The sequence below is a fragment of the Sinocyclocheilus anshuiensis genome, unplaced genomic scaffold (genome assembly GCF_001515605.1).
Source record: "Sinocyclocheilus anshuiensis isolate Anshui unplaced genomic scaffold, SAMN03320099.WGS_v1.1 scaffold86, whole genome shotgun sequence".
In the NCBI taxonomy this organism is placed as follows: Eukaryota; Metazoa; Chordata; class Actinopteri; order Cypriniformes; family Cyprinidae; genus Sinocyclocheilus; species Sinocyclocheilus anshuiensis.
The window spans coordinates 3,948,999-3,975,084 of NW_015547662.1; the positions used below are offsets into that span (position 1 = coordinate 3,948,999).

Sequence of the window (26,086 nt, forward strand, 5' to 3'; positions counted from 1 at the left end):
CTCACTCACTCACTCACTTACTCACTCACTCTCTCTCTCTCTCTCTCTCTCTCTCAGGATTAGAAAATCAACACATTTATTGAGAGTTAATATGTACACCCTTCACTGCCTGATAATATCCATGTATTAGAGAAATCTGTTATGATCTGCTGTATCAGAGGCATTCACTGTGTATTTGCTGATGGACCTTCAACTGTTTACAGGTGACTTCATTTCTCCTGAGCTCTTTACTGTCCTCTGCTGATCACATCACAGAGCATGAGTGAGATTTAATCATAAACTCATAAACCAGTGTTTTGAAGCAAGGATGACAGGAGGAAAATGGCAGGACAGGCTGAAGTCTGTGGAGCAGAGAGCCTCATCTTTTCAGTCTTCTCCTCTGTGCTGTCCGTACAAGCCGCGCCTGTCCCGGCCGTGGCAGCCCTTCTCTGTCTGGAGACTCTTCCCACGGCAGAACGCAGCCATCGCCTTCACTCAGCACATTAAACAGGTCCAGACAGAAGCCGTTGGATATCTGTTTTAAATGAGGTAGTACTTCAGATGTTTTTTTAATGTTTGGCTCTTATGTCTTTATCAGGATGTGCACATATTTTCACTGGAGAAGGAAGGCAGTGATGCTGGACAGAGGATTTTCCTAGTGACCAGCTACAGTGAACTTTGGCATTATTACAGGTACCTGCAACACATAACGAAATGTATGAAACAATTTTAGCGAAATGTGTTACTTTACACATTACCAATTTACTTTTAATTCACTTTTAATACAATGTACATGCACTTAGAGGTGAATGAGATTTCTGTGTCTCTTCAGCACTCACAGACAGTCTCTGATGCACTGCTATGAGGTCATTGTGGAAGGGGCCGTCTGCAAACTCTACTTTGACTTAGAGTTTGACAAAACCTCCAACACACACCTGGACGGCAAGATGATGGTGGCAAAACTAATTCAGGTAAGTATACAGTACTGTTCAAAAGTTTGGGGTCAGTAAGTTTAATTTTTTAAAGTAATGAATACTTTAAATTGCACAAAAAATATTAAAGGGATAGTTCACCCAAAAATTAAAATTTGATGTTTATCTGCTTACCCCCAGGGCATCCAAGATGTAGGTGACTTTGTTTCTTCAGTAGAACACAAACGAAGATTTTTAACTCAAACCGTTGCAGTCTGTCAGTCGTATAATGGAAGTGAATGGGCTCCACGGCTTTGAGAGTCAAAAAAACATACACAAACAAAACCAAATTAAACCCTGCGGCTCGTGACGATACATTGATGTGTAAAGACACGAAACGATCGGTCTGTGTAAGAAACTGAACAGTATTTATATCGTTTTTTACCTCTGATGCACTGCAATGTCCGAACTGTCCTGACCGCGTCCTCGACAGCCGGCGTGTGACGCATCTTCTTCTTCTTCTTGCTTTACGGCGGATCTCAGACTTATAAGTGCATTACCGCCACCTATCTCTCAAATGCACCATTGACACTCGTAATTGAGATTGTAGCTAGAGTGTCAATGGTGCCGTGATTCCCATTCACTTCCATTATATGACTGACAGACTGCAACGGTTTGAGTTAAAAATCTTCGTTTGTCTTCTACTGAAGAAACAAATCACTAACATCTTGGATGCCCTGGGAGTAACCAGATAAACATCACATTTTCATTTTTGGGTGAACTATCCCTTTAAGCAGCACAATGTTTTCAACATTGATAATAATCATAAATGTTTCTTGAGTGCCAAAAAAATCAGCATATTAGAATGATTTCTGAGAAGAATCATGTGACACTGAAGACTGGAGTATTGGTTGCTGAAAAAAAAAATCACCTTTGCCATCGCAGGAATAAATTACATTTTAAACGATATTAAATGAGAAAAACATCATTTTAAATTATAACAATATTTCACACTATTACTGTTTATAGTGTACTTTTTATCAAATAAATGCAGCCTTTGTGAGTTCAAAAGACCTTTTTCAAAAACAAGAAAAATGTCACAGACCCCAAACTTTTGGGTGTGTTATACTACAAAAGAGCTGATTTCTAGTAATAAGAAAAAAATGTTGGTGCTAGTAAATGGACATCAGAAACTATAGTTTTTAAAACTAAATGTGTAATTTCCTCAATATACAATAACAGTATGTGTGTGAGAAGCTAGAGGAGGTTTATGGTGTACGCTGCTCTGCAAAAGACGTCCTTAATCTAGACTCCAGCACCTCTGAGAAGTTTAGTCACCATCTTATCTTCATGCTTCCCAATGCTGCATTCAAAGACAGCTCTCATGTAGGTGAGTCATTGTCATTTCATCATCATGTACTATTAGTGACTACTTGGTTGATGATGCATATATTTCAACATTTGTTGCAATCTGTGATAGTGGTGTGTGTGTGCATGTTTGCAGGGCGATTTATTCTTGATATCCTACATCCTGCTCTAAAAACGCTTCAAAAAAGGTGAGATGTCAAGCATTGCAAGCTGTGAGCAAACTCCGTACTTAGAACTGATTTCTTTATTGTCCCTCTTGCTTTATGTAAAAACCCTCATTCTGTTTCTCACAGCCTCATGTTTTTATGTCGTTGTAGTGTTCTGCATTTATACATCCTTCTATATCTGTTATAATTGCATATTGGTTTGATTTGGTTTAAAGCAATCCAGAGGCACCTACAACAGCAGTTTGTCCAAGAGAGAACAGAGATGATATGGAAGGTTCTCAGGCCAAGAGAAGAAAGTATGAAGAGAAGGATCTTGACTTTCTAATAGTGAAGAGCAAAAATGGACAAAAACAACTTTTTGTTGACCTGGGTAAGAATGAATACTTTGTTCTTTAGTCTGCAAAGGAGGACTTTAAAGGACTGCTGTTGACTGTGATTTCTTAGCTGTTGCATAAATAGCTATTAAATTAATAGATTAAACACATTAAATGTTTTGTTCTGAAAATGAAGTATACTTTAGCATATTTTTAAAAAGAATACTTATTACAGAAATAATAAATAAATTAATTTAATAAATTAAAATAATATACTTAAGTGCAATCTGAATGCAATGTTTACGGAATACTTAAATGCATGTTAATTACAATTAAATGAAAATGTCATATAGTTTAAATTTATATTAAATACAATTAGATGAACATTAGAGTGCTTTTTTAAACCACTTATGGGAATAATATACTTTAAAAGGATATATTTAGATGCAAACTCAATTTAATGAAATTATATCATTTATATTAAATGCAATCAGTTACTTAAAATTGATTTTTTTTTTGACCCACTTACAGTAAGACATAAGTACATTGTTATATGTAGTTTCATAATTACTTCTCTTGTCTTTAAAATATAGTTAAAATGAACTGTCAAATGTAATGACAAGTACATGTAAGGTAAACTAAAATATGCTTTAATGTCATTTCTATTGAAACTTGTATGTCATGCATTTAAATATATTTGTAATTACACATTTGTAATGATGAACTAATGATGAAATTTAGTACATTTAAATATATTAAATGTAATTACAAACTACAGTTAAAATTATCAAGTGCTTTACACGTGCTTTAGTATGTTAGTCAACACATTAAAATAAGTGTACGATTTTTAAAGCACAGCAAAAACATGATTTAAAATATACTTAAAAGTAAACGTTTTAATTTGACATTATAAAGTGAACTTAAGTGTGTTGAAAGCATAGTTCTGAAAGTGTACTCTAATTACAATTAAGTGGCCTTTTATTTAATTAAAATAAGTAAATAAAAAAAAAGTATTTTCATAATTTAAAATACACTACAAATGAACATTCAATACAATTGAAAACACTTTTTCATAAGGGTTTGTTAATATATTATTAATATAATTTCACAACATTCTCTCCTCTTTTTTTAAGGTGTCTACACCAAGAACAGAAACTTCCGTCTCTACAAGTCCTCCAAACTGGGAAAGAATGCAGCCTTCTGTGTGGCAGAAGACAACAAGTTTGTCCCAAAGCCCTCCAAGCACACCACAAAAGAAGAACGCATATTTCTAGCTTCTTTAATCACCAATATCAGGTTATTTATATGCAGCATCTTTGTGTAAACATGTTGTCCACACTTTGGTGGAGCCAGCTTTTTTTGTGATTGTATTTTCGTTTTAGAATATTGGCTTTCACACACACTAACACACATATCTGGTTTGCATCAGTTTCACAGGACAGAGGATTTTGACGTATGATAAGCCACAGAAGAGTGCAGCAGGACCTCAGTGTTTGACCCTTCAGAGAGAGTCACACAACTCTGGTAATTGTAATGTGTTGTGCAGGATCAAGCACAGAATGCAGGAGAAGTCAAACTAAGGCCATGTCCACACGTACACGGGTATTTTTATAAACTGAGTTTTTCCTTCTTCCGTTTTAAAAAAAATCTCCGTCCACATGAAAACGCAAACGCATGCTATGAAGCACTGTCAAGAGCATGCCAAACCAACAGGTGGCGATATAATCTCAACCGTAAAGCCATGTTGGCCAATCAGAAGCCTGAAAAAGTTTCCAGTAGGCGGAGATAACAGCGCAGGCTCCGATGTCACAAGCCAAAAACTCCAGTTTCGCTGTCTACACGATAACACTGCAACCGGAGTTTTTGAAAATCTTCACCCTGGCAGGCGTTTTCAAAAATGTTCGGTTTCAGTGATCTGGTGCTGCGTTTGCGTGTGGACAAACGGCCAAACCGCGTAGAAAAAGCTGCGGTTTTAAAAATAACCACGTTCGTGTGGACAGGGCCTAACAGTCTTTAATAATAAATATTCAGGAGAAGCCATGACACAACAACTGAAACATACAAACAATACCAGACAAGGAACTGACTAAAACTGAGGGCTTATATAGATGATTACCAGAATCAGAACAGGTGAGAACTAATGAGTAACTATGGAAACAAATGAGTGGAGGGAAACTGGGTCAAATTAAACAAGGAGCACAGAACTAAACCAAAACAGAAAATAACCCTGACAGTAATGAGAAGTACAAATTAACATCCCCAAGTGCTTTCAGTGGTTTCTAAGAACAGGATTTGTGAGCAAATTAACTCAGAATTAACCATCTCAGGTCAGTGCAGCAATGTGGTTCACTTAAAATGTGCATTAAATACAAACAGTATAAAATGTGCATTTAAGTATAAATGAAATTGAACATTAACCAGTCCTATTGGGCTGTTGGACAAAAAAAAGTTAATTTCCCACCCTGCTTAAGTTACATGTCATGCTTTACTGTTTGCATCATTGACAGTTAACTACAAGCAGAGACTTCTCACTCTGCCCTCTCCATAAAGAACTGTTGGGTGAACAGAAGCAGTCTCCATTTAAAGAGAAGGATGAATTTGTGCTGACACTCGTGTGCAAGGATGGCATTCAAGGAAGTGAGTGACAGTAACAAAAAGAGATGGTGCCATGCGTTCAGTTAGTTTGTTTCAAATGAAAGAAACTTCTTCGCCCTCGTGTTGCTGAAAGCACCTTTTTCACAAAAGGAATCATTTCAGCCGAATGCTTTGTTAACTGAATGTCACAGGCATCTGGCGATGGAACTACTTTGCATCTGAACAGCTGCTGGTTTATGATATTGAGAAATTCCGCTGGTGCCACAATGTGAAGCGCTTTCACAAGAGCAACAACATCATGTGAGTCTCTATCACTGTGATTTGCATTGCTTTACATGGTCTGTTTGATGGTCTAACAAATTACAAATGCTCTTAATTCTTCTTTTCATAGAATTGTGGTGGACCTCAAAGAAGAAGTGTGGTATCAGAGATGCCATGACCCTGAGTGCAGGAGACAGAACTACAGATCCTCCAGTACGCTCCACAGAGGAATAAAAAATAGCACCACATAAAACCTTACTTAATAGCTACTATATAGCTGTAATACTATAGCTTGTACTGCACTAGAGGTGACGGTTTGTTTGCTATACTTAATATCGCTTCCAGATGGACATCTGATAGATTCAGTGTTGTTATTGTTAATTAAAACTAAACTTATTAAAAATTGTTTTTTGTAAAAAAAAAAAAGGCTGAAATAAAATATGAATATTAAATGTTTCTTTGGCTAAGTTCAAGTTGAAGTACTAAAATGACTAAAACTGGTATAAAAATAAATTAAACTATAGAAATATTAAAACAAAAAACAAATTAAAATAACAAAAGCACATAAAATTCAAACTAAAAATATTAATAAATGCTATAATAGTTTATAAATAACACTAAGGTGTGGCTCGATATGGAATGTTTGTGGGAAATGATGTAACATTTAAGAGGGTTTGATTGTAATTTTATGGCATTTCTATTTTTTTCCAGGCTTCCCACTGCCTCAAGAGGTCTGCATGAGCCACCTGCTGATGGAGGTCAGTCAGGATTCAACTCATCGGGATCTGTAATTTACATAACCATACATTAGGTCGAGTACATATTTGTGTGCTGACTTGTGCGCCTTTCTTTACTTAAGGATGAAGAGGATCAGGCATATATAACGGATGAACTGGGGAACATTGAGCTTGCCCAGAGCTCCGTAGCCACGACTGATTCAGCAGAGTCCTCCTCGGCTCCTCAGGCTCAGGATTGGGGAGAGTGGCCTGATGACCCTGCTTACCTGGAAGCTCTGCAGGAAGTAGAAAGGGCCACTGAAGAGGTACGTGATGAGCTTCTGCTCCAAGGAGAAGCCATTACACAACAACTGAAACATACAAACAATACCAGACAAGGAACTGACTAAAACTGAGGGCTTATATAGATGATTACCAGAATCAGAACAGGTGAGAACTAATGAGTAACTATGGAAACAAATGAGTGGAGGGAAACTGGGTCAAATTAAACAAGGAGCACAGAACTAAACCAAAACAGAAAATAACCCTGACAGTAATGAGAAGTACAAATTAACATCCCCAAGTGCTTTCAGTGGTTTCTAAGAACAGGATTTGTGAGCAAATTAACTCAGAATTAACCATCTCAGGTCAGTGCAGCAATGTGGTTCACTTAAAATGTGCATTAAATACAAACAGTATAAAATGTGCATTTAAGTATAAATGAAATTGAACATTAACCAGTCCTATTGGGCTGTTGGACAAAAAAAAGTTAATTTCCCACCCTGCTTAAGTTACATGTCATGCTTTACTGTTTGCATCATTGACAGTTAACTACAAGCAGAGACTTCTCACTCTGCCCTCTCCATAAAGAACTGTTGGGTGAACAGAAGCAGTCTCCATTTAAAGAGAAGGATGAATTTGTGCTGACACTCGTGTGCAAGGATGGCATTCAAGGAAGTGAGTGACAGTAACAAAAAGAGATGGTGCCATGCGTTCAGTTAGTTTGTTTCAAATGAAAGAAACTTCTTCGCCCTCGTGTTGCTGAAAGCACCTTTTTCACAAAAGGAATCATTTCAGCCGAATGCTTTGTTAACTGAATGTCACAGGCATCTGGCGATGGAACTACTTTGCATCTGAACAGCTGCTGGTTTATGATATTGAGAAATTCCGCTGGTGCCACAATGTGAAGCGCTTTCACAAGAGCAACAACATCATGTGAGTCTCTATCACTGTGATTTGCATTGCTTTACATGGTCTGTTTGATGGTCTAACAAATTACAAATGCTCTTAATTCTTCTTTTCATAGAATTGTGGTGGACCTCAAAGAAGAAGTGTGGTATCAGAGATGCCATGACCCTGAGTGCAGGAGACAGAACTACAGATCCTCCAGTACGCTCCACAGAGGAATAAAAAATAGCACCACATAAAACCTTACTTAATAGCTACTATATAGCTGTAATACTATAGCTTGTACTGCACTAGAGGTGACGGTTTGTTTGCTATACTTAATATCGCTTCCAGATGGACATCTGATAGATTCAGTGTTGTTATTGTTAATTAAAACTAAACTTATTAAAAATTGTTTTTTGTAAAAAAAAAAAAGATGAAATAAAATATGAATATTATAAATTAAAACTAAACTTATTAAAAATTGTTTTTTGTAAAAAAAAAAAAAGCTGAAATAAAATATGAATATTAAATGTTTCTTTGGCTAAGTTCAAGTTGAAGTACTAAAATGACTAAAACTGGTATAAAAATAAATTAAACTATAGAAATATTAAAACAAAAAACAAATTAAAATAACAAAAGCACATAAAATTCAAACTAAAAATATTAATAAATGCTATAATAGTTTATAAATAACACTAAGGTGTGGCTCGATATGGAATGTTTGTGGGAAATGATGTAACATTTAAGAGGGTTTGATTGTAATTTTATGGCATTTCTATTTTTTTCCAGGCTTCCCACTGCCTCAAGAGGTCTGCATGAGCCACCTGCTGATGGAGGTCAGTCAGGATTCAACTCATCGGGATCTGTAATTTACATAACCATACATTAGGTCGAGTACATATTTGTGTGCTGACTTGTGCGCCTTTCTTTACTTAAGGATGAAGAGGATCAGGCATATATAACGGATGAACTGGGGAACATTGAGCTTGCCCAGAGCTCCGTAGCCACGACTGATTCAGCAGAGTCCTCCTCGGCTCCTCAGGCTCAGGATTGGGGAGAGTGGCCTGATGACCCTGCTTACCTGGAAGCTCTGCAGGAAGTAGAAAGGGCCACTGAAGAGGTACGTGATGAGCTTCTGCTCCAGGCTGTGACTGAGTGTGAATGAAAGTCTCTGGAGGGAGGGATGTCATGTGAATGTCATTATTAACCGACTATAGTGCAATACCTAAAGTTCCTTCTTTATTTCTATGTATTCATTAAACTGTAAAATAGAATGCTTAAATTCTGTTTCCTAACCAACTGTATTTTCTAAATGTTAAAAGATTTATTTGCATAAATTCTTTTAGATTACTTGGCTTGGGATAATTTATTCATTTTATTTACTTAAATGGACTATTATAGAAATATAATTTAATTTAATTTTTTAATTTATGCATTTAGCAGACACTTTTATCCAAAGCGACTTACAGTGCATTCAGGCTATACATTTTTTACCAGTATGTGTGTAAATATAATATTAGATGATAAATATATAAAGAATAAAATAAAAAATCTAATTTAATGTTAAATCATCCAGTATACTTTTAAAGCTGAGAAACGTTGCATATGTTGAAGTACAATGCAATACATTAAGCGAGTAAAAATATCACAATTATTATGACAAGTTAAATGGATGGAAACTGATACTCAGTATCCTTTTTGAGGATAAATAATTATTGTGAGTAAAACAATTAAAAACACAAATTGTATTAATTTATTCAGTCAAATATATTGGCAAATATAGTATAATAAACTGGTTATTATACAGAATTTAAACGTGTCCTCTTGCCTCCACTAGAGGGCAGCAGTGGTCTATTTCTGTAAAGGGATGCAGCACGGGGCTAGATATATTGTATGTTCCTGCATAAATTTAAATATGAGTAACCCTGAGGAGGTGTGTTTCCCCAGCTGAGTCTTGGTGCTTCCAAAGGAAGCATAAGGGAGTTTTTCATTTCTCTGTAAAGCTGCTTTGGAACAATGTATCATGAAAAGCTACACAAGCATGCTTTTTATTTCTGATACGCTTCTGTGAGACTGAAATTGAAAAATATTTACACATGGATGTGATTTTAGTTTTTGAGGGGCCATTTCATGACAAATTGGAGTCAGTACACGAATAAACTATTTATAATTGGTTTTATTTCTTTGCAATGACCCTAATCGTTACTTCAGAACACCAGTGACAAAAATACTTTAGACCAAGATGATATATGACAAGTGGTTTAGAGTAATTTGAAACTTTTGTTTTATTGTACGAATGAACTTTTTTTTTTTTTCATTTGTCAAATAGAATATCTCACTGAATTGATGTCTTTTCTACATTTTCTCACCTTCACCATCAGGTTTTGTGTAATTTTTGTAACCCCTTTTATAAAGTTTTAGATTTAATATTTAGATAAATACTAAAGATTTTGTAAAGAGTTTATTTCGAATCTTTAGATGTAAATTATTAGTCATATAAATATAAAGAGGAATTTGAAATCTGTCATTGCTGATTTTTAGACATTACTGAACATGATGAATGAAGTAAAAGAGGCTTGGTTGTTTTTATTTGCAATAAATATTCATTTGTTCATGGAGCATTCTCATTTTGTGTTTTAAAAAAAGAAGGGCAGTGAACATATAGTAAAGTCTTTGAACGGTGATGTCATCTCAGGGTCAGATCCAGCTGAAAACAGGTGGGGGATGATGTCATGATGAGACATGGACATCATCATTCAGGAAAGGAGAGCGGTGGTGTCACATCCCAACAACAAGGCGGCCAGATCACCTGATTCTATGCAGTGTGTCTCTCTGAATGACCCGAGAGCATGATGCACAACATGTGGTGCGATAGTATGAGTACACACACAAACGGGCCTGGACCACCACCACACAGTTATAGTACATATCCCTGCAGGACTCATCTACAGAGAGAGACAGAGATTAAAGGTATGGTTCACCCAAAAATGAAAATTCTTTCATCTCTCATAATCTTATTGTTCCTAGCCTATATGTTTTTTTTTTTTTTTACATCGAGTGCAACCTAATTTAAACTTGATTTGTGCTTCTTTTTTTGTCATTTTGTGGAGCTTGGTAGATACAGCCTTCATTCACCTTAATTCAGGGCTGTCCAAACTCGGTCCTGGAGGGCCGGTGTCCTGCAGAGTTTAGCTCCAACTTGCCTCAACACACCTGACTGGAAGTTTCTATGCCTAGTAAGAGCTTGATTAGCTGGTTCAGGTGTGTTTAATTAGGGTTGGAGCTAAACTCTGCAGGACACCGGCCCTCCAGGACCGAGTTTGGACAGCCCTGCCTTAATTCATTGTATGGAAAAGAGCAATTGAAGCATTCGGCTTAAGATATCCTTTATTGTTCCATGGGAGGAAAAAATATGGGTTTGGAAAAAGTCTGGATAAAAATACAGGTTTTTTGATTAATTGCAATGTTCATTTAAACAAGTCGCAATATAATAGCAGTAGCAAGTGATCTTCTGTATTGTGTGTTGTTTTGGCGGGCTATTATGAGCCAATACATTTTAGTAAATCAAAAACATACAGCATTAGTGCAGCACAATTCCAGCTCTGTCAATGGATAGTTCAAAAACAGTTATTTTTGTATTAATTATACTATTGTAGCATATTTAGTATTATTTTTAATTAACTTTAATGTTTATATTTTCAGTTTTCTTTTTAAATTTAATTTGAAGTAATTTAGTTTTTTGTCATTTTTATTAGTTTTTGTTTTATTTCTATATAGATTTTTATTTCTGTTTCTGCTTTAGTAATTTTAGCACTTCAAACTTATTTAAACATATTTCAGCTATTTGCCAAGACAACATTTCTCATTTTCATTCAAGTTTTAAGTTTTTCATCTAATATTTATTTTTAATTTAATTCAGCTTTATTTCAATGACTGAAAATGATTTTTAATAGTTTCAGTTAACAAGACTTCGAGCTACTGGTTTAAATGATTTGTGAAAGACAGGCCGTAATAATTCAGAGCATTAGTAGAGAGAGAATTCTTTCTAAAATGACAGTACGTAAAAAAAAATATGGAAATAACTGAAATATACACAAATGTTTTGGAAAATAAATCGGGAGCTTTTGATTAAGATTCGATTTGGGAAATCTAAATTGATATCCGGCCCTAATGATCATAAAGGTGAGTAGATGACAGAATGATCATTTTTGGTGTGCAAAATGTTTAACAATACTAGATAAAGAGAATGTATAAAGAGTAAGAAAATCATACCAATCTGTGGCATGCAGGTGTGTGTGTTACACTTCTCCTGTTTGGCAAGTTCAAGAGCAGGATCACAGTCATGGCTGGTGGTCAGATCATCTTGCAGACAACGTACCTCCCTCACTCGAAAGCCTCCGTCACAAGAACGAGAACACTGAGGCAGTCAGAAACATCCCTGTTACATAAGTGGAGTTGAAATAATGTGGTTAAAGTTGCACTGTGTGTGAGAAAACCTCACCGAGCTCCACTCCGTCATGTACCACTGTGCTCCACAGCTCTTCAAAAAGCAGGTCTGTGCACTGGGAGGACGGGGCAGATGAGAGCAGCGGTCATCTGAGGTGACTTCTAATTGGCCATTGTTTTGGACAACACAGACCACACCTCGACTCTGGGTACCATTGCCACATTCAGACGAGCACTGTGACACACACACACACACACACACACATATTAAACCTCATGTTGTATTCTGGTCATTTTGACATTTCTCTTTTTCCCCGAATATGCTACTTAATGTTTGCATTGGGCTAAAACGTACAGACTTTGCTCACACAGGATATAACCACTTCCCAAAAATAACATTTTTGTGCTTTTTTGGGATTTTCCTCCACCTTGTTATACTTGTGTTGTCACAGTGGTGGACAATAATGAAGTATTTTTACTCTGTTACTCAGGGTTGCCAGGCTTTCACAACAAAACCCGCCCAATTGCTACTCAAAACTAGCCCAAACTATCTGCGTTTCGAGGGGGTCCCCCGGTAAAAATCGCGTTTCGGAGTCTAAAATACACGTTGTTGGCAACTCTAGACAAACATTTGTGTGTCTTTTTTTATTGCTGAAGTGTGTTGAAATGTCTTCTTCTGCGTTCTACTGTACGGACGTAAATTTACTTTCCCTTCAGCCTGAGGCTTATTCATTTCACTTTTGGTGTGAAAAGGCTTGTTACATAAGTGGAGTTGAAATAATGTGGTTAAAGTTGCACTGTGTGTGAGAAAACCTCACCGAGCTCCACTCCGTCATGTACCACTGTGCTCCACAGCTCTTCAAAAAGCAGGTCTGTGCACTGGGAGGACGGGGCAGATGAGAGCAGCGGTCATCTGAGGTGACTTCTAATTGGCCATTGTTTTGGACAACACAGACCACACCTCGACTCTGGGTACCATTGCCACATTCAGACGAGCACTGTGACACACACACACACACACACATATTAAACCTCATGTTGTATTCTGGTCATTTTGACATTTCTCTTTTTCCCCGAATATGCTACTTAATGTTTGCATTGGGCTAAAACGTACAGACTTTGCTCACACAGGATATAACCACTTCCCAAAAATAACATTTTTGTGCTTTTTTGGGATTTTCCTCCACCTTGTTATACTTGTGTTGTCACAGTGGTGGACAATAATGAAGTATTTTTACTCTGTTACTCAGGGTTGCCAGGCTTTCACAACAAAACCCGCCCAATTGCTACTCAAAACTAGCCCAGGCTCCCCGTTAAAAATCGCGTTCCGGGGGTAAAATACACTTTTTTGGTGGGGTTCCCCTGGTAAGATTCGCACTCCAGGGGCTAAATATCACGTTATCGGGGTCGCTTTAACCCGCGGACATGAAAAACAACCCCCGGCAACAGTGATAAAGTAGCCCAATTCAAACACTGTTGTTACTGTACTTTAGAACATTGTTCGAGTACCTGTAGTTTATGTGAGTATTATTATTTTGAGAACCTTTTACTTCACTACATTCCAAAGCATTATATCGTACTTTTTACTCCACTATATTTCTTTAAAACATGTCTTCCTTGTTATTTTGAACTGGAGACATGAGCTGATTCTTTTCAGTGAATCTTTTAAATGGGTTCGCGAATCGCACTGAATGATTCATTCGCGAATTGGACTGTGCAGCTGTTCTCGAGTCAACAACTCACTGATTCAAATGATCCAGACATCAGCGAGTCTCCGGTTAACAATTCAGTGAATTCACATGTCTGACTCAAAATGAGCCAAGAACGTCAAGAGTCTCGGAGCTTGAGTGTGCGCATGACTGGCGAATTTTATTTTATTGTAAATAAAAATCATGTTTAGGTCACGACTGTTAGTTGGTGCATGGTGTAAAATGTGCATAAGCTAAGATCATTGAGGCCTACGATCAGTCCAAAGTTCCAAAAAGAGATACAAAACTGTGCTCATTGAAAGAAAACAAGGCGACAAAAAGATTGAATCCGAGATATTTTCTCCATTTCTGTCACTGATGGAGTTTTGGTTCCTTGCCACTGTCGCCTTTGGCTTGCTTAGTTGGGGACGCTTGACTGATTGCACAGACACTATTGGAAGAGAGCTGAACTGGAGGATGACTGAATCATCAATGAACTGACTTAAGCTGGAAAAATGACCCTGTTATTGTCTTCTTGCATTATTGACAAACTACTTTCCTGTTTGACACTGTAAAGCTGCTTTGACACAACCAGTATTGTATAAAGCGCTATGCAAATAAAGGTAAAAAAAATAAAAATTTAGATGATAATATAGTGTAATGACAGATTTACAAGCAAATTTAAAAAGGCTGGTAATTTTTGACCGGGAACACCAAATTAGGTATTTTCAACACAGCCCAAGGGTTAAAAAAATACAGTATTTGACTTTTCAGCGTGTGTGTGTTTGTGTGCGTTCACGCACCTGCCCCCATGGTCCTGTGTACCATTCCAGTCGCTGTGTGCAGGGTCCCAGGTCACACGGCATGAGCTCGTCAGGTTTATCCTCATCATCGCAGTTGTCCAGTGGCAGTGAGTTGGTCTGACTCATCATGCACACCACTGACCGGCTGCATCTTCCTTCCGCACAGTCTGCAGAACACTGCGGAGAGACAAAAAACAGCTATTTTAGAAGTGCTACTGCGAAATAGCAAAGATAAGCGCACAGATTTCTCACCCTGTCGCTCCAGAGAGAGTAGAACCAGCTGCTGGCACACACGCCTTTGTCACAGTTCTGCAGGTCCTGTGGGCGAAGGGCCATGTTGCATTCCTCATCAGAAACAATGTCACCCAGGTTATCCACACACACAACCTCTCTTCTGCGCTGACCTACTCCACATGGCACTGAGCACTGAGAGAGAGAATGAGGTTTAACTGGACCAGTGTTTTCTCTGAGCACTTTATATTGATGGCTGTTTATCTGATGCACATATATACTACCCTTCAAAAGTTTAGGGTCGGTAAGATTTTCTGATGTTTTGGAAAGTCTCTCCTGTCACCAAGGCTGCATTCATTTGAGCAAAAAATACAGTAAAAACACTAATAATGCGAAATAGTACAATCTAAATAACTGTTATATTCATAAAATGTATATCATATTTTTAATAAAATAATTTAATATATTTTAAAAGTTATTTTACTCATGTGGATGGCAAAGCTGAATTTTCAGCATCATTACTCCAGTCTTCAGTGTCACGTGATCCTTCGGAAATCATCGCTGCTCAAGAAACATCTCTGATTATCAATGTTGAAAATAGCTGTGCTGTTTAATATTTTTGTGGAAATTATGATTTTTGTGTCATTTTTTTTCTTTCAATATTTTTTTTCTGATAAACAAAGTTCAAAGGAACAGCATTTATTTAAATGATAATTTTTGAATCATCTGCTTTTAGGAATTTTTGTGAACAGTTTTTGTCATATGACCATACAGTGACCCCAATAAATATTTTACTTATGCCATATTTAAATTTACCTAATGCAATGAAATAAATCTATTTTTGTAAAGTTTTAAAGCGTACAAATGCTTGGAAACTGTATATTCAGAAAGCACCCTTCATATCTATCAGTGTTTTTTTTTTCCCAGTTTTTATTTTAATTTTAATTTCAGTAATTTTAGCACTTACAACTTAAACATATTATATATCAATTAGTTGCCAAGGCAAGTTTTATACAGTATGTTACAGATGCTTTCTGTTTATTCCAGGTGATAGAAGATGTCATGAAACATAATTATGAATATTAATCTCATCTTACACTCGGACGCATTCACACACCTCTGTCCAGTCTGAGCGGATCTGCCACTCACTGCAGATCTTGAGCTGGCACACAGTGGTCGTCTCGGGCATGTCTGTGTTATCGCAGAGGCTGGTCGCCACGACGACTGTGCTATTGCCATGGTGTCCTTGCGTCTGCTGGCAAATCACCTGACGATACTGAAACCCTGGACCACAGGTCTTACTGCACTCAGACCACTCTCCAACATCCCAGCTACACACACACACACACACTGACTGAAGTACAACTGCTTGGTTTGAGTCAAATGTGCTTCTTATTTGCCCCATTTGGAAAGCAACCACTCTAGACGTTTATGCCTCCTCAGCCCATATGGACAGTTTTTGGATGTTTTAAGATGCGCAGGCATGTATGTCTGCTTGTTATGTGTTGTGTTCAAATTGACCCTTTCAAAAAAGATTTGTTCATTCAACTGTTATTCAAGTTTTACATTAAAGCTAAAGCTAACATACTAAAGCACATGTAAAGTACTTGATTATAATTTGAACTGTAGTGTGTTATTTGATATTACATTTAAAGTCAATATGTATTAAATTGCTACTACATCTATTCAATTACAAATATATTTTAATACATGACATACAAGTTTCAACAGAAATGACATTCAAGAATAAGTTAGTTTATCATAAATGCCTGGCAGTACAGTTTAACAGAAGTAATAATGAAATATAAAAGATGTGCTTAAGTCTTGCTTAAGTTGGTCAAAAAAGCACTAATTGCATTTAACATAATTTTAAACAATAATACATTTTCATTTAATTGCAATTAACATCCAGTTAATTGTCTAAAAACATTACATTGAGTTCACACTTCAGTATATTCTTTTAAAGTGCTTTATTTCAGAAATAACAAGTACTATATTTAAAAGTATGCTGCAGTATACTTTTTTTACAAGAGTACTCAAGCATACATACTATATTATAAAATACATGTTCAAATTTATAGTAACAATTCAGTTTTGGGGGGTGAAATAGCTAGAGTAAAACAAGAGTAAAAATACATGGATGGAACTTAAACCTAAATTTAAAAAAATAGTAAACTACATTATGATGTTAAGTTCACTTGCAGTATAAAAACTTTTAAACAAGTAGTTTATTGACAGCGCTTTCATTAATACACAGTGGGTTAGGAGTATATAACTAGTAAACTAACAGTACACCTAAGTTCACTTGTAGTATACTGTAGTTTACAATACTATTACACTTAAATTACACTTAAAAGTCTACTTTTATAAACTAAAAGGTGGTTCAATTTAGTTCCAAGAAATATACAAGTATACTACTAGTACATTAATATTAGTGTGCTTACTACATTATTATATTTATAGTATAAAATATTTATATCTACATTTTTTTATGTTTGAACTTCTTATACATTTCCATACATTTGAATTACACAGTTTTAACATAAACTAATAAATGAAACAGGTAAGAAACAGGCAAGGATTCCTGAACTTTAAAAAAAAAAAAAAAGTTTATATTATTTGCATCTATTTGATTTTATTTAGATTATCACATTTTCAAAATTACATTATTAAAATGGCTTAAAATCAGCATAAATCTGTTCATCGTGAAAACAATTACATTTATTCAGTTAAAAAGCATGAACATGCGGTTAAAATATGGTTAGCTGTGGAACAAGAAATATTCAGTTATTCCTGAACTTTAAAAAAAAAAAAAAGTTTATTATTATTTGCATCTATTTGATTTTATTTAGATTATCACATTTTCAAAATTACATTATTAAAATGGCTTAAAATCAGCATAAATCTGTTCATCGTGAAAACAATTACATTTATTCAGTTAAAAAGCATGAACATGCGGTTAAAATATGGTTAGCTGTGGAACAAGAAATATTCAGTTAGTAAAAATGTATGAGATTGAAAGAAACTGGGTTTATTGATGATAAATACATAAACCTGGTTATTGTGTTTTTAAAACACATTCAATTTATTAGCATCATTACAGAAATTTAACCTGTTTCTTACATGCTTCATTAATGCATGACTGACAAATATGCATCACATTAAGTTTATAGACCTATATAATTTTTGAGTGTACATAAAGTATTCTTAGAAAATGTGACCCTGTCTGTGAAATGCTGGCTAAAGTCTCAAAATCGAATTATGAGATAACACGCATCAAAGTTTGATTTCAACCATTAATTTCACTATGATATCAATCTTTGACATGGCCTTACTCAGTCAATATTAAAGATAGAAAGGTTATATTTTCACAGAATGTTCTCCATCTTTATGAAGGATGATTTTATGTCACAAAAAAATGACTTTAGCTGGGTTTTTACAGGCAGGGTCACAAATATACTTTAACTGTACTGAAGTTAAAGTGAAAAAGTGAGCTAGAAGTAAATGCTTTTAGAGTCTGCTGTAAAAGACTGTGTATGTTCACTCACAAGGTCGGGCAAGGCTGCGATTGACACTCTTCTACCTGAGGGCCAGGATGACTGGTGTAGCTACAGAGATCCCCTGGTACAGTAGTTTGAGTAGCTCTTTCCACACAGCCGAATAGAACCTGATGACTGCCTGATACACACACACACACACACACACACTCACACACACACATCAGACAAACAGATTAAACAGAGACGGACAGGAAGACATGACATATTGTCATTGTGATGTCTTACAAGTACAGTGTCTGCTGCTAAGAGAATACCAATCTGTTTTGCTTTTATTTGCAGACATAAAAGTATGGTTCCTCTGGTTTTGATTTAGATTTTAAACAGTGAGGACATTATGAAACCTCTGCAATGGCCTGGAATGCATGAATGTTGTGTGTGTGTCACTATCTTATAATACAGAACACCATTCATCAGACACAGCAATGTGTTTACATGTCTCAGGGCCAGAAATACTGAAAAGCTAACAATTATTTTCTATTTCTGTCTTGAACATATTCTAGGGATCTTTTAACAGCTCACTTAGTTTACCCAGACCGAATTAAACAGGAAGAAAGAACCACAAACACACAATGCAAGGTTTTGATACATAATGTAAGCACTAATAACTGAAGTACCTGTTCCACAGGTGGCACTGCAGGGTGTTGTTGTCATGGCAACCCAGCTGTACAGAGGAACTGGTTCAGAGGTTATAGGGTCCGATGGAACTTGGTTAGGATGAGAGCTGCTCAGTGAGTTTTCACTGTCACTATTCTCAGGATCAGGAAATATTCCATGACTCTCTGCTGGAGGATGAGAGAGAGAGAGGAAAAGGGAGAGACAGAAAGAAATTGAGGGATGGTTGCGTAAGATTTACAATACGTGCAAGAAAGAAAGGTAAAACATTTCAGCACATACAGTACATTTCCCTATTACCTAGAAAATATCACTTAAAAAAAAATGAATAAAAAACAGAAACATTCTGTTAATCATTCCCTAACATGTCATTGGAAGGTGAAGTGAACGTTAGCTAAACAGAACAGAAATGGTCATATTAATCTACATTCTTCTGGTTACTTTTTGGAATTTTGTTGATACTTTTTGGAATACATAATCATTCAAAAGTTTAGAGTCTGTAAGATTTTTAAATATTTATGTCTCTTATGTTCACCAAGGCTGCATTTAGTTGAGCAAAAATACAGTAAAAACAGTAATATTGTGAAATATTATTGCAATTTAAAATAACTATTTTCTATTTCAATATATTTTAAAATTTTCAGCAGCATTACTCCAGTCTTCAGTGTCACATGATCCTTCAGAAATCATTCTAATATGCTGATTTGGTGCTGAAGAAACGTTTTTTTTTTTATTATGTTAAAAATTTAAAATTGTAATAGTTTTGTGGGAACAGGGATACATTTTTCCAGAATTCATGGTTGAAAATAAGTTCAAATGAACAGGATTTATTTGAAAAAGATTCATTTAATAGTCTTTACAATTAAATTATATATATTTTAAACACAGGCTTGATTCCAAACTTTTGAATACTTAAGCCACATTGACATTTATAGTATTTTACTATAAAACTATGTATGAAAGTACTATTTATAGATGTACTATAAAACGTACTATGGAAGTCAATGGCTACAAGCAAACGTTTGGTTACCAGCATTATTCACAATACCTTCTTTTGTGTTTAGCAGAAGAAAGAAACTTGAAACTTGAAAGTTGTTTGGAACAACTTGAGGGTGAGGAAATTATGTCAGAATTTTCATTTTTGGACGAACTATCCCTTTAAAGAAAAACTTACCCAGAGGAAGTACACTAGAGAAAGAATATGCATCTGAATGATTGTCGGTGATGGGGTCTTTGGGTAGAATGTATTCATAATACACTGCTGGATTGGGTTGCTGATAAATCACCTGAAACACATGGAGTTTAAAACTAAAAATCCACACACTATTCATATGGACTTCATCAGAAGCTAATGTTATCATAAGAATATATATACTTCTTTCTAACACAATACATCACACTGTAAAAAAAAAAGGTACTTGTCATTTTCTGCCAGGACATTATCCGTTAAGTTTACAACATATTGCAATGTGTAATTCAGAATAGGTGTATGAAAAATCAATACAAAAACACCTTCATATATTAACGCAGTACATTGGACTTTTCTTGAAGTGCAGAATAAGTGCAGCCACACTAAACCACATTCTATTTGTATCTTTAGTCAAGGCAGTTTTGTGATGTCATACAGTAGGAGTGGTCTCTCACAAAGAGATGCAGCTCTTGATTGGTTGGGCCAGGAGCAGTGATGGATTCTCCCGCTCTGCTGCGTATCTCATTGGGCCGTTTGTATGTGAGCTGAGTAGCCGCGGCGTAGAACTGTCCTGGCCTGTCGATCACCCAATCACCGTTTATCACTGACTCACCAGTCGCTGTCCTGAGAGCTTGAAGAAACAGAGGGGGGGAGATGATGGATGGAAGGTGGACACCTGGTGGTTCCATACCACATATTAACCCTACTGGAAACACCAGGCCACACCAGCTGGTGTCTGGAATGTGGTAGCTGTTATTCTGTTACCACTGAATAACTTTGTTATACAAAGTGCTCTGCCAGCTTGGACCAGCTAGAAACCATATACAGTAAAACCAGCTATATCTTAAGATATGGCACTCTGAAGAATAAAGTTTTTTTTTTTTAGTAAATGGACAGTGGAAGGAGGTGCTTAAACCTTCAGGATGAAACGAAATATTTTAGGAGCTGTTTTTTCTATTACATTTTATATTCAGTTTGAAAAAAAAAGGGGTAAAATCACACTGATTTGTGTGATTTCATTTTTATTTTCTACCAACAAACATATTCAGATTTTTTTTTTATTGTGTAATAACATGTAACAATATTGCAGATTTAGTCTAAATTAAGCTGAACTGGAACCAAATGTTGATTTGCAGTTATTGGTACACTTAGAAATTTGGGTGCATGGTAAATACATTTTTGTTTTTCTTAAGAAATTAATATTTTTATTCAGCAAGGATTCATTTAACTGATCAAGAGTGACATTTATAATGTTACAAAATATATATTTTACATAAATGCAGTTTGTTTTAATATACTGTATATCAAGGTTTCCACAAAAATATTCGGCAGCACAACTGTTTTCAACATTGAAATGTTTCTTCAGCACCAAAGCAGCATATTAGAATGATTTCTTATGAGCATTGGTGTTTTTTTTTCAAAAAACAATCAAAATCAATGCGACCCCAAACTTTTGAAAGGTAGTGTACATTATTTGTTTGACAATTTTATCCTATACTCTCATAACAGTGTTGAACGGCTGCGAACAACAAATGCAGTCAATAGTAAAATTTGTGTAAAAAATTAACAGAGGTTCTCAGAGTATATTTTATGTCTTGAATGCTTAATGGGACACTAAATTGTACCCTATTTGAGGAACGTGCCATCATAATGATCCTGAAGTAAATAAAAAAAAGAAGAGCTAGCAGGAATTCAGCTCAATTACCTAAGTAGTTCCTGGTCTTCTGTGTTTCCTGTAATTTGATTCGTTGAGCTCCAGCGGGAATGTCCAGGATCTTGTGGTAGCCAACAGAGAGCACGGAAAGAACGAGTGTCCCGCTGAACAGCTCACACGAGCTCCCGTCCCCTGCACACACACCGCAAACATCCACCTGGAAACCCTCACAACCCTGCACAATAACAACACACACACACACACACACACACACACACACACACACACACACACACACACACACACACACACACACACATCCAAAGCAGATTCAGTCCTGAGTAATGACTCTTTCACCACACAGATGAAGACAGGGATTTGACCACTTTAAATCGGAGACTATATGGGCAGGCGTGTTTGCTTGAGATCTTATTAACAAAAAGATTAAAATCAAAATTGAACGGCTAAGACGATTAGATTTCAGAAAATTAATCAACATTGTCTTATCTGGCAAGAGTTCATCAGAAAAAGCAAACACATGTAGCTCTTCAAGAGGACACTGCTGTCTTCCACTCAAAACACACTCACATCTGGCTCAAACCGAGTTGTATATTTGACTGTATATTTAAAAAGGCTTTCAATCATTTATAATTTATATTAAAATGAGACTGAAAGCACATGAGTGCATATGCTCTGATTCATATTTCATTAAAACATTATATGACTCAGCACTCAGTAAATGAGCATGTAAACACTGAAGCCAATATTCACCCACACCTGCAGATGAAGAAAAAACACAACGATGAGGAGAGAGATTGTTTGTGTTTGAGATTTACAGATTTGGAAACACTGCTACTATAATCGAAATGAAGTTGTTTCCTAAAACATTTTTCATTCAAAGCATCATCAGCCTCTCTTAGCATAACACTGTAATGAGAAACACACACACACACACACACACACACACACACACACACACACACACACACACACACACACACACACATCATGGTCAGACAGGGGCCAGATTGTTTCATGATTCAAACTTACTCACCGCAAGCCATCAAATGCAAATTTCAATCTGTAAACAACTGTTTCTATTGCTAGTTCAAAGAAATCCATAAGAACTGGGATTGATTAGGACTATGAAAACACACACACACACCTTGTCTGTTTGTCAGACTTACAATAAGAAACAGGTTTGGTTTTAAGAATGCCATACTAGACAGACTGGAAAAATTCTGTTTCTTAACACCAAAACACACACTTACAGATATACATGCTTGTTTTTCTATCAAGGTTGGGATTTTCCAGTGACTCCTTTTGTTTTTATTTTGAGTTCATGATGTTTTCTATCACCTAACCCTCATATAAACCTTTCAGCATTTTTTTTACAATGTTATTAATACGTTATTTAGTATGTTTATTAAGCCATTTTCCTCGTGGGGACCTTTGGCTGATCCCCACAACGGAGGTGATTTTGGGTTTTGCTATTCCTGTGGGGACATTTGGTCCCCACAATGCAGACAAAATCTGACCTCAGAGCCCCGCACACATCCGTCCACAGCGGTTAGTTTTGCAATGTTTTATCCCCCAGCTGATCTTTACAAGAGCCATTAATGTTTCCTGTAGTGTTTACTACAGTCCATGATCTACTCACATGACATTCTCACAATGATGACTCAATAGGTTAAGAATTAAAAAGTGAATATTTAAGACCAATCCAACATGCATAATAAATACTATATATATATTTTTGTTTTTTTTTTGGGGGGGGGGGATTTTCTATGCACTGCATAAGGAGTAATCTGAAGTAACTTTATAGGAACTTCATATTATAGATACTGAATATTTAAAAAAAAATTGTCTAACATTTTTACAGGTATACTAGATATTTATGTAGATTTCTACATATTAAAAATATTTGTACTTTTTTATACTAATTATTTAGAAATGTAAACAGGTTAATACACTAACTGTAAGAGACAGTATTTTTTTCACAACTGATTTTTCTTTGTGCAAACTCTTACTGTAGTTGTACAGTACAATGCATTTCTTGTTTTATAATGACTACTCTGTACTTTGTAACGTGTTTGTTACTGTAACAGCAACAATTTTCAACCTTTTGAAAAATCATTTTAAAAATCATCACTGTCTGGAATGTACTGTCTGGAAATAAACTTTTTGAAAATGGCAATACAGTGTTGTACTGTATCTGGACATTTCTATATTTGATCAAGTCATGTCATGTATGCAGATTTTTAAATATATGTATATATATATATATGTATATGTATATGTATATGTATATATATATATATATATATATATGTATATATATTTAAAGTAACTTTATACTATAGATACTGAATATTTTTTACATTTTTTATTTTTAGAAATTTTTACAAGTATACTGCTAAATTAGGTTGCTCTCAAACATACTACTGAAATCTTGTTCTGGGTAAGCATGGTTTGCCTAGAGTCATTTGCATGCATTCCAGTTCTGCCGCCTAGTATCATTTGTCATTCTCTGCGGTTCTTACCTTATATATAATACGTAATTTAAAGTAACTTTATACTATAGATACTGAATATTTTTTACATTTTTTATTTTTAGAAATTTTTACAAGTATACTGCTAAATTAGGTTGCTCTCAAACATACTACTGAAATCTTGTTCTGGGTAAGCATGGTTTGCCTAGAGTCATTTGCATGCATTCCAGTTCTGCCGCCTAGTATCATTTGTCATTCTCTGCGGTTCTTACCTCTCCAGGGCCACTGCTGGAGTCGTTGTCCCAGGGAACAGGCTCTGTGGGTGGGCACAGGAGGGAGAGCAGGAGGCTCATCCGGAGGAAATGCTGGATGAGTCTCCACTGGTGTCCGCTCCAGGTTGGCAGTTGCATCCCACAAGCCATGAGCAGATAAAGACAGTTAATATATGTGTAAATGTGTGTGTATGTCTTGTCCTAATAAGAAGTACTGCAGTGGTGCCGTCTCTGAATGGAGATGTGTGTTTGTGTGAGAGAATGTTTTAGTGAAAGGGGGTTTCTCTCTTTGGTATTTAAGTGTGTGTGTGTGTGTGTCTCTCACCCCCAGACAGTGAGTCATATACACACTGGCACACATCTCCCTCCTCTCCTCTCTCCCCTTTTTTCACTTTCTCTTTTCTCTTTCCACTCACCCCATTTTTTGTTCTTTCATAAGCAGCAAGAACTCCTTCCAAGAAATCTCTCTGTGAGAGAAGCTGTAAAATGCTTAGAATTACAATCACTTTCTGACGGACAGACACAGTCTCTCTGTGTTTCTTTCTAACACTCAGAGAGGCTTATTCTGACCTAACCAGAACCAAATCAGAGAATTAGAGCAAAAACCTCTTTCTCTCTCTCTCTCTAAAACCCACTAAAACAGAAAAACAAATGTAAAACAGGCCCAATCTGTAATGCAGTCCCCAGCCTTCTCTTTGCATACTTGAGTGTGTCTTGTGGTGTGTAATTTTGTAGTAATGAGGGTGTATGTCACACTTGTGTCCAGATGGTGTGTGTGTGTTTTTCTATGACCTGCACACCTTCTGGAGGTCAAATGATCTTCACCTCGTCAAACGGTAGAGGAAAGGAGAATATCAAGACATCAGACTTAAAAGGAAAAACAGAAAGAGCATTCAGAACTCCTGCACTGAAACATTTGGTCAGTTTTGTTCATAGAAAATATTTTCACGCACATAAACTACTGGAGCTCAGCGCAAAGGAATGTTTCTTGTGGCAGTGGTTTTGTGTTTCTTTATTCCAGGTCAATAATGCAAAGCGACTTACAGTTTTTCTTCATTGCAAACACATTCAAATTGTGATTCTGTTAGCATACAAGCCCAGAGCATTACTTTAGCTCTCCAAACAGACACACATTCTTGGATCATTTAAACTCTGTTCACCTGTTTTCACACATGTTCCAATTTATTCAATGTTTCTGGAGAAGTATTCACAAAAATGTCCTCATGAAGCACAGATTTAACCATGTTCTTATTTAGGAGTCCCAGTTAAGGACTCAATATAATTCACTTAGGATGCGTCAGTTAACACACACATGCAAAATTGTTCAAATAAAAATCAAATCGCAGGATGAATAAATAGGGATACAGGTGAGTCGTTTTTATTTTATAGAGTCGTGTATATATATATATATATATATATATATATACACATATGACTAGATAGACACGGTGAGTTTGTCTTTACATGTTAGATGTGATCCACCTCATAGTAACAATCCTGTCAGATCGTCCATCCTTTGTGTAACGTTACAGGTCGGCCGATCTGGTTTCCTGGTTAAAGTTAACCTTTTCGACATGTTTCCCTGTTGTTGTTGCTCAGCAATAGCATGGACGCGATGTTGTCTGGGGGTTTGGCAAAAGGAGAGTGGGACTGTGGGC

At 36.0% G+C, this 26,086-nt stretch overlaps 2 protein-coding genes across 7 annotated transcripts in view; one reads left to right on the forward strand and one right to left on the reverse strand.

The window, feature by feature from the left end:
- primpol (primase and polymerase (DNA-directed)) overlaps positions 1-8,765 on the forward strand; it is a 9,817-nt gene extending 1,052 nt beyond the window's left edge. The window contains exons 2-16 of one of the 6 annotated variants that reach the window (XM_016504704.1): positions 131-203; positions 307-490; positions 578-672; positions 812-950; positions 2,133-2,280; positions 2,395-2,446; positions 2,641-2,795; positions 3,873-4,035; positions 4,169-4,263; positions 5,290-5,376; positions 5,526-5,634; positions 5,726-5,808; positions 6,307-6,353; positions 6,455-6,637; positions 8,602-8,765. In XM_016504704.1, the coding sequence (XP_016360190.1) occupies positions 142-203; positions 307-490; positions 578-672; positions 812-950; positions 2,133-2,280; positions 2,395-2,446; positions 2,641-2,795; positions 3,873-4,035; positions 4,169-4,263; positions 5,290-5,376; positions 5,526-5,634; positions 5,726-5,808; positions 6,307-6,353; positions 6,455-6,637; positions 8,602-8,646 (1,647 nt within the window). In that variant the 5' untranslated portion in view covers positions 131-141 and the 3' untranslated portion in view covers positions 8,647-8,765. Of the gene's footprint in view, positions 1-28; positions 491-577; positions 673-811; positions 951-2,132; positions 2,281-2,394; positions 2,447-2,640; positions 2,796-3,872; positions 4,036-4,168; positions 4,264-5,289; positions 5,377-5,525; positions 5,635-5,725; positions 5,809-6,306; positions 6,354-6,454; positions 6,638-8,577 lie in introns of those variants that run through there. The other 5 variants (XM_016504706.1, XM_016504709.1, XM_016504705.1 and 2 more) reach the window with 5 other exon arrangements.
- Positions 8,766-10,121: 1,356 nt separating this feature from the next.
- adamtsl7 (ADAMTS-like 7) lies at positions 10,122-24,734 on the reverse strand. The gene is made up of 12 exons (XM_016504551.1): positions 24,429-24,734; positions 21,716-21,899; positions 20,466-20,641; positions 19,996-20,107; positions 18,824-18,991; positions 18,198-18,327; positions 15,767-15,980; positions 14,671-14,844; positions 14,419-14,595; positions 12,746-12,925; positions 11,754-11,898; positions 10,122-10,426 (listed from the first exon to the last, which is right to left on the reverse strand). The coding sequence occupies exons 1-12, from the start codon at positions 24,576-24,578 to the stop codon at positions 10,287-10,289; spliced, it is 1,950 nt and encodes a 649-aa protein (XP_016360037.1). The 5' UTR covers positions 24,579-24,734; the 3' UTR covers positions 10,122-10,286.
- Positions 24,735-26,086: the final 1,352 nt, after the last annotated feature.